Raw genomic sequence first — 14,184 nt, 5'->3', positions numbered from 1 at the left:
CCTTTGCATCCCTAACAACAATCCAACCTCTGCACAACTTCATCAGCACTTGCTGTTTTGTTTCCTTACAGGGATTACACAAACAAGTGAGAGGTGATACCACACTGCAGTGCCAATTGCCACTTTCCTGATGGTCACTGATGCTGAGCTTCTCTCAGTATACCTGATGGTCCTTTCTTGAGAAACAAGTCTAGGGGATAGGTGGTGGCTTATCTTTTTAAGTGTGCACATTATAGTGCACAAGGACCCAGGTTCAAGCCCCTGGTCCTAGAGGGGGATATCTTCATGGGTAGTGAAGCAGTGCTGCCGGTGTCTCTCTGTTTCCCTTCCTCTCCATCTAATCTCCCCCTCTCAATTTCTCTGTCTCTATCCAATAATAAATAAATAAAAACATGTTGCTATTTAAAAAAAAAAAAAAGAAACAAGTCTAGGCAAGTCCTCTGTTTTTTTAATTGGGTTATTTTCTTTCTTTCTTTTTAATTTATTTATTATTGGATAGCGACAGAAATTGAGAGGCGGTGGGGGAGGTAGAAAGGGGAGAGACAGAGAAACAGCGGCACCCCTACTTCACCACTTGTGAAGCTTTCCCCTTGCGGGTGGGGACCAGGGGCTTGAGCCTGGGTCCTTGAGCACTGTAGTGTGTGTGCTTAACCAGGTGCACCACCACCTGGCCCCCCGAATTGGGTTATTTTGTGTTTGTTTTGTGTAGGAACTTCTTGGATTTTTTTTAACGTTAACTTTATATGAGATACGTACTTTGCAGGTATTTTCATTCATTCTCTATATTGCCTTTTTTATTCTGTTGGTTACAGATCTTGGTTTGTAACAGTTTTTTTATTTGAAAACATAATAATAATAAAGGGACAGGGAGGTAGATGGGGAGAAAAAGAGACACCTGTAGTTTTGCTCCACTGCTTGAGACGCTTTCTCCCTGTAGGTGGGGACCAGGGGCTTGAACCCAGGTCCTTATGCACTGTAATGTGTTGCTCAACCAGGTGCACTACCATCCAGCCCCCTACTCCTAAAATTTATAATGTCAATCAATTAAGTAGTTATTTTGGATAAAATACAGCAATAAAACCCTAACTAAATCTTTTAAAAAAAGTCTTTTATTTGATAGATAATAAGATGCAGTATGTGGTTTAGACACTGACCAATCAAAAGGGGGTCCGCTGGGGATCTGGCAGTGGTGCGCTAGGTTAAGTGCACATAGTGCAAAGCCCAGGGACTGGTGCAAGGGGAGATTTCGTCACAAGCGGTGAAGCAGGTCTGCCGCTGTCTATCTTTCTCTCTCCACCTCTACCTTCCCCTCCTCTCTAAATTTCTCTCTGTCCTATCCAACAACAGCAACAACAACAAAATGGGAAAAAATGGCCGCCAGGAGCAGTGGATTTGTAGTGCAGGCACCAAGCTCCATCGATAACAACAACCAAAAAAAGATGCCAGTTAGATAAGAAAAAAGGGGGTGGGAGTGCTGGTGGCAGGGCCTGAGAAGAGATAGCTCTGAGGCCTGGCCTCCTAGGACATTATCCATAAGGTCTGGGGGCTCCAGCAGGAGTCAGCTGGGGGGAGTCACTTCAACGGCAATCCACCAGCTGGTCTAAATGGATTCCAACAGTTCACTACCCCGTTTCCTTAATATCTTTTACTGCAGGACTCACCACCTGCCAACAGTCTACATTTTATGGTTTCTTACTCATGATTGTGTGTGTACATGAACACAAACTCAAATGTAAATGCCACAGGGCTGGCAAGTGGTTCAAGGGGATAAAGCCTTGGACTTTCAAGCATGAGGTCTCCAGTTTGATCCTCAGCACCACCAGTGCCAGAATGATGCTCCTGTTCTTCTCCCTTCTCTCTCTCTCTCTCTCTCTAATAAAGAAATACATCTTAAGAATTGAAACAAACATGCAAATGCCACAGAGGCAGGCCTCCTCTTTACCTGAACCATTATGACCTGAACTAAACTGAGTAAAGCCAGTATGGAGACAAAATAAACAGGTGCAGACAGATGTTTAATACCCATCAATGTGAGCACAGCAAGCTATGGTGCACATAGCAGGGAACTGTGCAGGAGACATGGGCATTAAGTTAAAAATCCTGCCTCAGATTTCCCTCAAGCTCCCTCAAGACAGAGAAATTTTTGACAGGCACTGCCAGCATCCCAGCCGGAGTTGTGTCTGCGATGCCCAGAAAGTGTTTCTCAAGCCAGGTTCCCCCCACCCAAGTCTATACTGTCCCGGTCCCTGCAGGTCTGGGAGCCAGTGCCACACCCAGCCTGGCTCTGCCCCACCCCGCTGTGTACTTATTCAGCCTCAGTTTCCCCACCTGGCCCTTTCTGTGTAGATGAAGTGACCTGGTGGGCAGGAAGAACCCAGGTACACAGGATGGCATCCCTAGTGTGGAGAAGTGAGGCCTGTCACCTGCTGGGAGGGGCACACACCTGCACAGAGTAATGTCCGTAAGGCTTGGGCTTGCCCCGGTCACCCGAGAAAATGTCGTAGAAGTTGCGCTTGCCCGTGGATTTTGCCAGGTACAACTCGATGCCACTTTTGAGTAAGTAGGTGTTCGGTGCCAGGCCGCTCCCCTAGAATGGAGCACAGAGGACAGTCCCTGCTGGGTAGCTGCTGAGGCAGGTCCACTGCCCACCCCCACCCCCAGAGCTCCCCCAATTTTGGGGTGTCTCCCCATCACAGGAAGGTGAGTAGGCCTGGCTGGGTGAAGGGGTACCTGATGTTCCAGGGGGAGCGGCTTGTTAGTCATCCTGCACATGAGGCCCTCGGAGTGAGACCGGTCCCAGGCGCTCTCCTCCAGCTTCGTGTAGGGGTTGCCTTTCTCCCCATAATTGCCAGGGCCTGGGTAGTAGTTCTGGAGGTAAGTGGAGAGGGTGGCATGGGGCTTGGGCACTGCCCCCATGGGCTAGACAATGTCCCAGAGAGAGACAACTAAGGGAGGGGAGTGCGTGTTCATTGGTCCCAGCACACAGCATAAGAGATGCTTCACCCCTGTGCAGGCCTTCAGTTCCCTCCCTCCCTCCTTCCTTCCTTCCTTCCTTCCTTCCTTCCTTCCTTCCTTCCTTCCTTCCTTTCTCCTCTCTCTCTCTATTTTCTTTTCTTTTCTTTTTTGCCTACAGGGTTATTGCTGGGATTCAGTGCCTGCACGACAAATCCACTGCTCCTGGAGGCCATTTTTTCCCCTTTTATTGCCCTTGTTATCACTGTTGTTGCTACTGTTGTTACTGATGTCATTGTTGTTGGATAGAACAGAAAGAAATTGAGAGAGAAGGGAAAGACAGAGAGGAGAAGAGAAAGACACCTGCAGGTGGGGAACCGGGGGCTAGAACCAGAATCCTTACCCCGGTCCTTGTGCTTGTCACCATGTACATTTAACCTGCTGTGCTACCACCCAGCCCCATTCGCCCTCAGCTCTGGCTTATGGTGGTGCAGGGGATTAAACCTGGAACCTGGGAACCTCAGGCACAAGAGTCTGTTTGCATAACCATTATGCTGTCTCCCCCACCCCAGACCTTCAGTTTCAACTTCAGACTACCCACCAGGCTCTACCTGGGGCAGCTAATGTACCTCTACTGCTCCCTCCTTACACCCCACACTGGGCAGGAGAGGGAGGGCTCTGCACTGGTTCCAAATGCATGCCACTCTGCCATCTCCTGGTCTTTGCTTGCATGTGCAGTTACCACCAGCCAAGATGCCCTTTCTGATTCCTTTGCCTTGAAAAATTCTTCTAAGCTATAAAACCAGCTCAGCTGTCCCCTCTGGGAATGAAGCCTCCTCAGTCAGCCCGGATGATTGCTTGCTTGGGGCTAGGGAGTGGGGTCCCTGAAATCCCATCCATGGCACCCACGTGCTGTATAACTACATTTGCTTCAGTGGGTTTCCACGGTGCTGTGAAGAGTGCTATCAACTGGGTTCAATCTTTTTTTTTTAATTATCTTTACTTATTGGATAGAGACAGGCTGAAATCGAGAGGATAGGAGGGGAGAGAGAGAGAGAGAGAAAGAGAGAGAGAGAAAGGGAGGAAGAGAGAGAGAGATAGAAGGGAGATATCTGCAGCACTGCTTCACCACTCACAAAGATTTCCCCCTGTAGGTGAGGACGGGGGGGGGGTGTAACACGTGCGCTCAACCAGGTGTGCCACCACCCAGTCCCCCGGGACTGATTTCTTCAAAACTGAGTGACTTTGGGCACACCCACTTAATTTCTCTGAGTTTTGTGGCTCACTAGTGTAACATAAGAATGGCAATGCTTTCTCCCAAGGAAATGAAGATGAAGCCAGATAACATCTATAGAGCTCCCCCCCCCCCGCCCCCGCACAGCATCCAGCCACAGTCAGCACCAACATAAAAAGGTACAGCTGAAGCGGCCAGCTGGGCCCTTAGCTTTCAGGATGCGCAGTCTGGTGTTTGTAGGTAGAGTGAGGAGAGCTCTCTGCAGTGTGGCTGGATTCATGAGGTGGATGAGGGCTGGGTGTTCAAGACCTGGCAGGATGCTCACTGCTGCTCTGCACCTTTCTCCCACATGGGGTCGCTGATGCCCCACAGATGACAGTCCTACCCAAGTCCAGGCCCTGAACTGGCCCCTGGGTAACCAGCAGAGTGTGATGGTGTGAGGGAATGGGGGAGGCCTGGAACCTGCCTGGGTCACAAGAGAGAAACAGGACTCCATATCATTGCCTCCTCCTCAGTGTTTCAGATGTGTTTTCAGGAGAAAGACTCAAGGGCAGTCCCTTGTCCATGTGCTAAGTTCTTCCGTCACAGATCAGCACCGGTGGGAGGATGAACCAGCCCCATGGCAGCACTCTCGTCTCACAGATCAGCACCGCCCAGAATGAAAAGATGAGGAAACTGAGTCTCAGAGAGGCAAACCACAAGCAGTGAGGCAGGTCTGCAGGTGTCAATCTCTCCCTCTCTCTCTATTCCCCTCTCTCGCTTTCTCTCCGTCTTATCCAACAACAACAGCAATGACAATAACAACAACAAGGGCAACAAAAATGGGGGAAATGATAGAGGCTGGGCGGTAGTGCAGTGGGTTAAGCACACATGGCACTAAGCACAAGGACTGGCGAAAGGATCTCTGTTCGAGCCCCTGGCTCCCTACCTGCAGGGGAGTGGCTTCACAAGCAGTTAAGCAGGTCTGCAGGTGTCTTATCTTTCTCTCCCCCTCTCTGTCTTCCCCTCCTCTCTCCATTTCTCTCTGGAAAAAAATAGCCTCCAGGAGTAGTGGATTTGTAGTGCAGGCACAAAGCCCCAGAAATAACCCTGGAGGTGAGAGGGACAGAGAGAGAGAGAGAGAGAGAGAGAAATAGAAGGAGAGAGACAGTACCCCAGCAACAGTGAGGAGCAAGATGCTCTAGGACATTTGGTTCTGGAGCTGGGGAGGGCCAGTCCACAGGAGAGCGGGCCTGCAGAGGGGGCATGCAGAATTGGAAGTACTGAGAGACCCCACAGTGGTGATCCAAAGTCAGTTACATAGAGCCTGGATGGGCTAAGGGAGACACTATAGTGGTAATGCAAAAAAGACTTTCATGCCTGAGCCACTAAAGTTTCCAGGTTCAGTCCCCAGCACCACCATAAGCCAGAGTTGAGCAGTGTTCTGGTAAATTAAAAAACAAAAACAAAAACAAGAAAATAACAGAACCTAGTGTCCCCCCAAGTCAGAAGAGAGAAGGCGCAGTGAGGGAGTGGGTGATGGAAGCCCCAATGCCCATGGGTTAGGCGGGGAGGAAACCACTGGAGAAAGCATGGCCTTTGCCCAGGGCTCTGCTGCGAGAGCCTGAGCCCCTGTGGGGCAGGATTTATGAGGCTCAAGACAGGCACCTGCAGCATTGGCACCATTTCTGGGGAACTCCCGGAGGAGGGGTTATAATCTAGAACTGGTGGTGTTTCTAGGTCTACAGTGTCTAGAGAACAACAGAAATAAGGCTCAAAGGCCAGAGGAGGCATCGGGTTCTCAGCCCAGGTCTCAGCCCCGACAGTAGATGGTCTGCAAAAAACAGGGTTTGACATGGACTCTGTCAAGGGGTGAGATGGGGATAGGGAGGGGGCAACTGCCTTCTGCACCCCAAATTCTGCTGTGCCACCTCCTGAGCCAGGAGAGGTGGCTGGGAGAAATCCCACAGGTGTACAGGAAGTGGCTGCAGGAGCAGATATAGGAAGTGGGGGGGGTGGGGAGCACAGTCGAGCCTTATAGGTGCTTGAGTGCTGGGGGGCTGGGTGCAAACAGACAGCACCAGATGTGTCCCTCCAATTCCTCCACCATCAGCCAAACTGGACTGTGATGTCACTCCCTGTCCTCCACTGGCAGTCAAGGAGCACATGCCACATGAGCCAAGCCTGTGAGCAAACAGCAGTGGCTATATGTGGACACCCTGGGTTCAAATCCTGCTCCTGCTGCTTAGCAAACCTGGGGCCCTGGGCAGCTGTGCGGCCTCTGTGTCCTATAATAAAATGCAAAGTGTCAAAGTGTGCGGTGATGCTAGTGCTTCCTTCGCAGGCTGAAGGCTTCGCTCAAGCCAGTTAGTTCTTGGAGGAGTGCCGGGCACACAGTGGGACTGTGTTAAGTGTCAGCTATGACTGCTTTCAGCTGGAAGGTAGTGATTCATTTTTAAATGCCTACAGGCGTCCCCCTCTCTGTATTTCAGTTGTAGCTTCTGCATCCCAAAATGCGTGTTCTCACTCTCTGAATGTGATAGGGGCGCTTAACCAGATGTGCCACAACTGGTCTCACTCCCTGAATGTGGTCAGGAGTGATCTCCAGGCTTCCTAGAGGGCCTCACAGGGGTAGTGTGTGTAGGAACTCTGGTGGTTCAGAGGCAGGGGTGGCAGGACACAGGAACGTTGAGGGCAAGTGAAGCGATCTGTGCGCACACGTGTAGGTGTGAAACTACACCCCTGAAATCTTTTAATTTTGGAAACCAATGTTGAGTCAATGATTTAAAAAAAAAAAAAGTCTCCTCTTCCCAGAATCCCTCCCTGACCAGCCTATAATTTGCATTTCCACCTCCCTCCAGCCCTCCCCTTCAATGCTCCCCCTCCGTCTGACTGCAGATGCTTTGTCCCATTATTTCTGCTACAAGGACGCCAGCTGCCTGAGCTCAGGGAGTTTGTCTTCTGCACTGCTGGGCTCCCGAGCGGGCGTTGTGGATGACACCTAGTGGCTGCTAGATCAGCATTAGCAGCAAGCTGTCTGGGTGGCTAACTCAATGGAGGTATTTGCTGAGCCCTCAAGGTGTGCCAGGCTCTTTGTGGGGCCTTGGAGCTGAGCCAGACGCAGCCCTGCCAGCAGGAAGACAGAGGCAGGAATACAGATTCTCTACCCACCCCCCCCACCCCCCCACCCCCCGGCAGCCAGTAGCACTGGGAAGCAGAGGGGCTGCCGGGGACCCCACGGAGCTTCAGGCACCCCCCAGACAGGCTCCTGTGCCGTCTCTGACAACACCTACCCCGATGAAGCCTCGGAATCTGATCTCTCCAGAGCTGAGCAGCCCTCGGGTGCTGCATGGCTTCTGCTGCAGCTGCTCAATAAAGTCTTTGAAGTTGTAGGAGCCAGGCCCCAGCTTTTCCTTCTGGCAAAAGGGAAGACAGCAGACGTTGAACACAAGCCATGGCATTGTCCACACAGGAAGGAGACCGATGTGTCTGTGCATGGGGGGACACTGCAGGCCACCACTAGAGCAGCGGGATAAAGGGGCTAAGGGTGGGGGTGACCCCCGGACCTCACCTGCAGCCGCTTCTCTCTTAGTCTGGTCTGATACTGGAAGTGGGGCAGCTGGGTCAGGCGGGTGGCTTCCTCAGCTCTGGCCCAGCCTGTGCCCATCTCTTTCTTTAGCTTCTTCTTGCTGAAGCAGGTCTCTTTGCTCTTGTAGGTCCCAGGTCCTATGTGGGACTGGGCCACAGCAAAGTTAGAGAAGGGCCAGCCACACTCACCCAGCAAAAGCATTACCAGCTGCCACTCTGGCCTGGGGTGGGCAGGCAATGCTTCTCTGTGGCCCCGTGCTCAGCCCTGAGCCTGGCATCGAAGGCTGAGGCACTTAAGGCACAACCAGGGTGCCTTCTGCCACAGACCCGCTCACCCTTCAGGAAGGTGCAGGAGGTGGAGGGCCCTAATGTAAGAGATGGGAGTGGAACCCAAGTCTGTAAGGACCAACTCAGGCCATTTTCATTACAGTACACCATTTGTCAAATATGTCTGAGGCCTTGACTGGGAGCCAAGCTCAGCACTGGGCCAAGAGCATGGAAAGGTATAAGGACAGTCCAGAAGCAGCTCAAACTACCCATTTCTAGGACTCTGGGGGTGGGATCCTGTGACCAGACACCCCTCCTCCCTACCACCACCTGAAGGGTCAGGATGCTGTGCAAACTCACCACATCCACAGAATGCTTCTTGGAGTAGGGAACCTCTGTGAAGGTGCAGGACTTCTTCTGGCTGGGGTGCACAGCAGAGACATCAAACCTGGAGAGGGGCAGTAGCCCAGTGAGAATCCCAGGCTTGCCACCTCAGGCCTCAAGTGGACAGTTAGGAGTTGTGTGTGTGTTGGGGTGGGGGGTAGGCAGGGCGGCTGATTTCCTAAGGGAGCTGGCCCAGGATGTGCAATGACCAGGGAGAGGCATCCACCTCAGGGTCCTCACCCATCTTCATCCCCCCTGAGGGGACCTTTACCCAAGAGTCAGCCTTCCACTGTTGGTCAGTTCCTACTCCCTGTCTCCAGAGTCCTTATCACTACCCAATATGGTACATGCTTTCTTTTCCTAATATTTATTCATTTCCTTTTTTTGCCCTTGTTGTTTTTATTGTTGTTGTAGTTATTATTGCTGTTAATGTCGTTGTTGGATAGGACAGAGAGAAATGGAGAGAGGAGGGGAAAAGAGAGGGGGAAAGTAAGACAAACACCTGCAGACCTGCTTCGCCGCCTGTGAAGCGACTCCCCTGCACGTGGGGAGCTGGGGGCTCCAACTGAGGTCCCCAGGCCCGTCCTTGAGCTTTGCGCCACGTGCGCTTAACCCGCTGTGCTACTGCCTGACTCCCGGTACATTTTCTATTAGCTGCTCCAGCCACCCACCACACACCCACACACACACACACACACACACACACACACACACACACTCCTCCTCCTGAGTACAGGTTTTGCTGATTTGTTCTTTCTATTTTCCCTGATGCCAGAACTGTTACAGGCACATAGTAGGTGCTACATTTTGAATATAGCATAAGTGTAATATTTAGCTATCTAGACCAACAGATCAATATAACCAATACATATTAATGAAAGATTCCGTTGCTGCAGTTCTACGAGAGCCTTTTTTAGCTGCTGACTGGCGACCACCAGGGCCTGACCACCTGCCCTCTCTCAGTCTAGCATCTAGTAGAAGCTCTTGAAATGGTTTAGCTCAATGCCTGGAGATAGCTCGCCACCTAGGGTGTTGCACCCCCTATTAGACCATCAGCTTGCAAGCTGGAGCAGAAGTCTCAGGTTCAGTCTCCCCTCCACACCCCCATTTGATGCCAGAGCTGAGCTCCGGTCCCTCTCTCCTCTCTCACAGTAGGTAAATAAACACACTAACCAATGGATTATTAATAATAATACAGATAGTAAAGAGTTCAGAAAGGGGAAGTCAAGCTCCCCACCCCCACTCCTTATGGCCAGACCCCAGTCCCAGAACACTCCCGCTGGTCCCACTCCCCCCCCTCCACCCCAGGCCCACCTGTGGCTCTGCACCCCAAAGGGCGCCCCTGTAAACCACTTCAAGGCCATGCTGCTAGTCCTCTCGGGGTCTCCAGACATCCTGTGGGACACCTGCTGGGGCTCCTCCTGTGGCCTGAGGACCTTGGGCCGCTGCCACGGCAACCTGGGCCTTGTGATTCGCTAGAGAACCAGCGCCTCTCTCCACCTGGCGCCCCCAGTGGCGGCGACCGGCGCTGCACTCTGACTCCCCCCTCCCACACCCCCCACCCCACTGTGTAGACCCAAGTCCTAGGGAGTTAATGGGCCCTCCTAGTGGGTGACGTGAATGCCCATAGGTCGGGTTGGAAAGCCCATTGTTCAGGGATCTTTGCTGGTTTCTAGAACGAGGCCAAGGAAGTGGCTCCTGGGATTGGCTGAGAATACTGAGAGTCACAGAGGGGGCTGGACTTGGGCCAAGAGGCCATGCCGGCTCCTTCTCCACTTTGGAGGTGAGGAGAGAGGGCCTGGAGAGCCAGAGCAGGGAGGGCAGGAGGTAGTCTGAGGACTGGCTCTACGGGAGAGATGCAGGACACAGTCAGTGATATGTCCCCTGGGAGCCCCTGACACTCACTCTTCACAGGTGGGCCTCTGGAGCCTAGTAGGGCAAACTACAACCACACGGGGTGGCCAGGCCTATGGGAGACAAAGACCTCTCTGACCCAGCTTGTGAGTAGAGAGGTTAAAGAAGGCTTCCTGTGGTGTAAGGATCCCAGTTGGAGCCACCGGCTCCACAGGCGGTGTAGCAGGTCTGCAGGTGTCTGTCTTTCTCTCCCCCTCTCTGTCTTCCCCTCCTCACTCCATTCCTCTCTGTCCTATCCAACAACAACATAAGAACAACAATAATAACTACAACAATAAAACAGCAAAGGCAACAAAAGGGGATAAATAAATAAAAATAGAAAAGGCTTCCTGGAGTGGGAGAGAGAACTCACCAGGTAGGGTACCTGTGTTGCCATACACAGGATCCAGGTTCAAGTAGCGACACCTCATGGAGGTCTCTCTCTCTCTCTCTCTCTCTCTCTCTCTCTGTGTGTGTGTGTGTGTGTGAAAAAGGGACCAGGAGCAGTGAGGCTGTACATGAGTGAGACTCTGGTTGTAACACATATGTGGACACACACATGGGCACATGCAGCAGGCAAGGAGGAGGAAGAGGAAGAAATGGCAGGGGAGAAGGTGGGGAAGGGGAGGAGGAGGAGAACAAACAACACTGAAGAAGTGTGTGTAAGGTCTGCTAGGTAAAAAAAAAAAAAAAAAAAGCTGAGTGTATGCTCACAACAGGCATTTCTCTTCCCTCCTCCTGCTCTGTTTCAGTCCTACTACACATGACCTAACCTAAGGTCTTTTTTTTTAAAAAAAAATTATCTTTATTTATTTGCTGGATAGAGACAGTCAGAAATTGAGACGGAAGGGGGTGATAGAGAGGGAGAGAGAGAGAGACAGAGAGACACCTGCAGCACTGTTTCACCACTTGTGAAGCTTTCCCCCTGCAGGTGGGGGCCAGGGGCTCTAACCTGGGTCCTTGCGCTCTGTAACATGTGTGCTCAGCCAGGTGCGCCACCACCTGGCCCCCCCAACCCAAGGTCTTAAACTAAGGGGCTGAGGGGAGGGAGCAGCACCCTACTTGGTGACAACCCTTAAAGAAATGAGGCTTGCCTGGGGGCCTGCTCGAAACCTGTGGAAACAGACTCTGGGGAAAATGGAGCTTCCGCAACCCCAGCACACTGCCCTTCTGGTAGCCCAGTCTGGCATTTAAATAGGCTGTGCAGTATTGTTATGTGGAAAACTGGGAAATGTTATGCATGTACAAACTATTGTATTTACTGGTGACCGTAAAACATTAATCCCCCAATAAAGAAACTTGAAAAAATAAATAAATAGAATGTGTAGCCACCACATACCACCTGTAAGCTGGACCGTCAGACCCCCAACCCGGTGGTCACTCAGCTGTGGCCGGTAGAGCATCCACCCCACACTGCTGAGCTGCTGGCCAGGGGGACACACTCAGCACCAGCACTCAGGACTATTCAAGAACATGCTGCACCCTTGCCCAGCTGCATGACCTTGGACAAGTCACTTCCTTTTCTGATTTTCTGCTCTCTGGACTGTATGGCGGAACCAATAATATCTGCCCTTTCTTTTCCCCTCTCCCTCTCCTTCTCGCTCTCCCTCTCTCTCCCACTCTCTTTCTCTGAATGAGCTAATTCATGTATTACCCCTTGACATGGAGCAGAAGCTTAGTAAGAGTTCACACTCAGCCCATGCAGAGGAATCTCACAGTGGTCCAGAGGCATTCACTCCTGCTGCAGTACCTGACACAGAAGGAAAGCTAGATAAATATTTTATAAATGACAGAACAAATAAATGAATCGAGTCCAATCTCCCAATAATACATCAATCCTCAGATTCAAGTGTAAATCCAAGCCTAGCTGATTTCTTCCCGGGTGTCCTTGGGCAAATTAGCCTGGCCAAGTTTCAGTTTCCTTGTCTGTGGTGTGGACGGGTGACTGCAAGCTGCTGGAGGTGTCAGTGGCTGTGACTGTGACTGTGTACCCTACCAAGTTCAGTGCACTGGATCACCCAGCCCTGGCCACTCAGGTGATCTCAGGGTGGGCCAGCTCTGCCTGGGGCTGCCTAGTTTCTAATCACTCAGCCTGAATCCCTGGATTCCAGGACTCGTGGAGTTGCGACCACAGAATATAGTCCAAGGTTCACTGGGCTGGGAGTCCTGGTTGCCAGGTAGGGCAGAGCAGGCCAGGTGAGTCAGCTCTACAGCATATAGCAGCCTGCCCTAGTCCAGGGCCCAAGGCCTCCCACCCCTGAGACTCTGTAATGATAGCAATTCATTCATTCTCTTTTGCTTGGACTGTGACAATGCCCTTCTGACCCCCATTATGTAGAAGAGGAAACTAAGGCTCACACAGAGAAAGTACCTTGTCCTGACCACATCTAGTTAGACATAAGGTCACACAGCAGATACAGAACTCACAGTGAGGCTTAGGAACTCTCTGGTTGCAAGAGCGTCTGACGCACCCAGACTCTGGGGTCATCCAACATAGCAATGGAGTCTAGTCAAGTTTCTTTGGCCAGGAGTCAGTGCTCTGTGGCGGGACAGCAGCCTCGGGCTCTCATCTGCTATCTTTTCCCTTTGCTCTGTGAGTTTCAGGCACACAGGACTAAAGTCCCTAAGACACACACCTAGCTCCCGATTGAGTTTTTCATGTTTTTCCTGCTATTGAAATGTGTTCACACCCTTCCTTCCGTACCTGACTCTTACTCAACTTCTCAGAGTCAAATCAAAAAGCCAAAGCAGCCCATTAGGGTGACTATAATTAAAAAGGAGAGAAAAAGAGAGGGAGAGAGACATGCAGAGAGAGAGGAAGGAAGGAAGAAGGAAAGAAAGAAAATAACAATGGTTAGCAATGATACAGAGAAAATGGAACCTTTGGGCATCGTTGGTCATAATATAAAATGATGCCTCTCTTCTGGAAAACAGACTAGCTGTCTTTCAAAGACAATTAAGCAAAGGAGCCCAGGAAGTGGCACAGTGGGTAAAACTTTGCTCTCTTAATCATGAGATCCTAAGTTTTGAGTCGTAGCATTGCATATGCCAGAATGATGCTCAGCTTCTCCCCGTCCCCAAGTTCATTCATAAATGAATAAAAATTTTAAATTAAATATTAATTATAATGCAGAATTCTGGGGTTCAAGCCCCCCAGTCTCCACCTGCAGGGGAAAAGCTTCACAGCAGTGGAGCAGTGCTGCAGGTGTCTCTCTTTCTCTCCACCTCTCTTCTCTGTATTTTTCTCTATCAGAATAAAAAATAGAAGAAGAAAGGGAGAAAAATGAGTGCTGTGAGTAGCAGAGCTATTGTGCAGGCACTGAGCCTTTCAGCTATAACTCTGGTGGGGAAAAAAGAAAGAAGGAAGGAAAGAAAGAAAGAGAAAAAAAGATGTCACCTCTGGATATATGTCCCAAAGAATCAAAAGCAGAAAACCAAATAGATATCTGTGCACTCATGTTCACATTAGCATTGCTCTCAATACCCAAAAGGTGGGCACGACTCAAGTATCTATTGATGGGTGAGTGGACAGACAAAAAAAAATGGATGAAATACAGTTCAGCAGTAAAGAAGGAAGGAAAAGCTGACATAAATGAACAACATGGATGGTCCTGGACAAAAATAAACAATGGGAAATAAACCAGACAGAAAAAGACAAAAAAAATATTATTCCGCTCATATGAGGTCCCTAAAGTAGTCACATATCATAGATAGGAAATCCTGGTTACCCAGGGGAGAGTGGACTAGACTCGCTGTTTAGTGACATCTGCTTTGGGAAGAGGAATTTTTCTGTAGAGCAATGATGGTGATGGTTTCACAATAACGTGAATATACTCAGCAGTCAGTGACTGTGACTGGAGCATACATTTAAAAACGGTTGAAGTGGT

General features: G+C 50.6%; 1 protein-coding gene across 1 annotated transcript in view; it reads right to left on the bottom strand.

Annotated features, from left to right (window-relative positions):
- CIMAP2 (ciliary microtubule associated protein 2) overlaps positions 1-9,815 on the bottom strand; it is a 32,079-nt gene extending 22,264 nt beyond the window's left edge. The window contains exons 1-6 of the mRNA XM_007518045.2: positions 9,719-9,815; positions 8,381-8,468; positions 7,737-7,901; positions 7,459-7,581; positions 2,731-2,868; positions 2,444-2,587 (exon numbers count right to left, since the gene is read on the bottom strand). Coding sequence (XP_007518107.2) covers positions 2,444-2,587; positions 2,731-2,868; positions 7,459-7,581; positions 7,737-7,901; positions 8,381-8,468; positions 9,719-9,798 — 738 coding nt within the window. The 5' untranslated portion in view covers positions 9,799-9,815. The remainder of the gene's footprint in view (positions 1-2,443; positions 2,588-2,730; positions 2,869-7,458; positions 7,582-7,736; positions 7,902-8,380; positions 8,469-9,718) is intronic.
- Positions 9,816-14,184: the final 4,369 nt, after the last annotated feature.

Source organism: Erinaceus europaeus, chromosome 13 (genome assembly GCF_950295315.1).
Source record: "Erinaceus europaeus chromosome 13, mEriEur2.1, whole genome shotgun sequence".
Lineage (NCBI taxonomy): Eukaryota > Metazoa > Chordata > Mammalia > Eulipotyphla > Erinaceidae > Erinaceus > Erinaceus europaeus.
The sequence above is the reverse complement of the archived record's forward strand: the minus strand, read 5'-3'. Positions and strand labels throughout refer to the sequence as shown.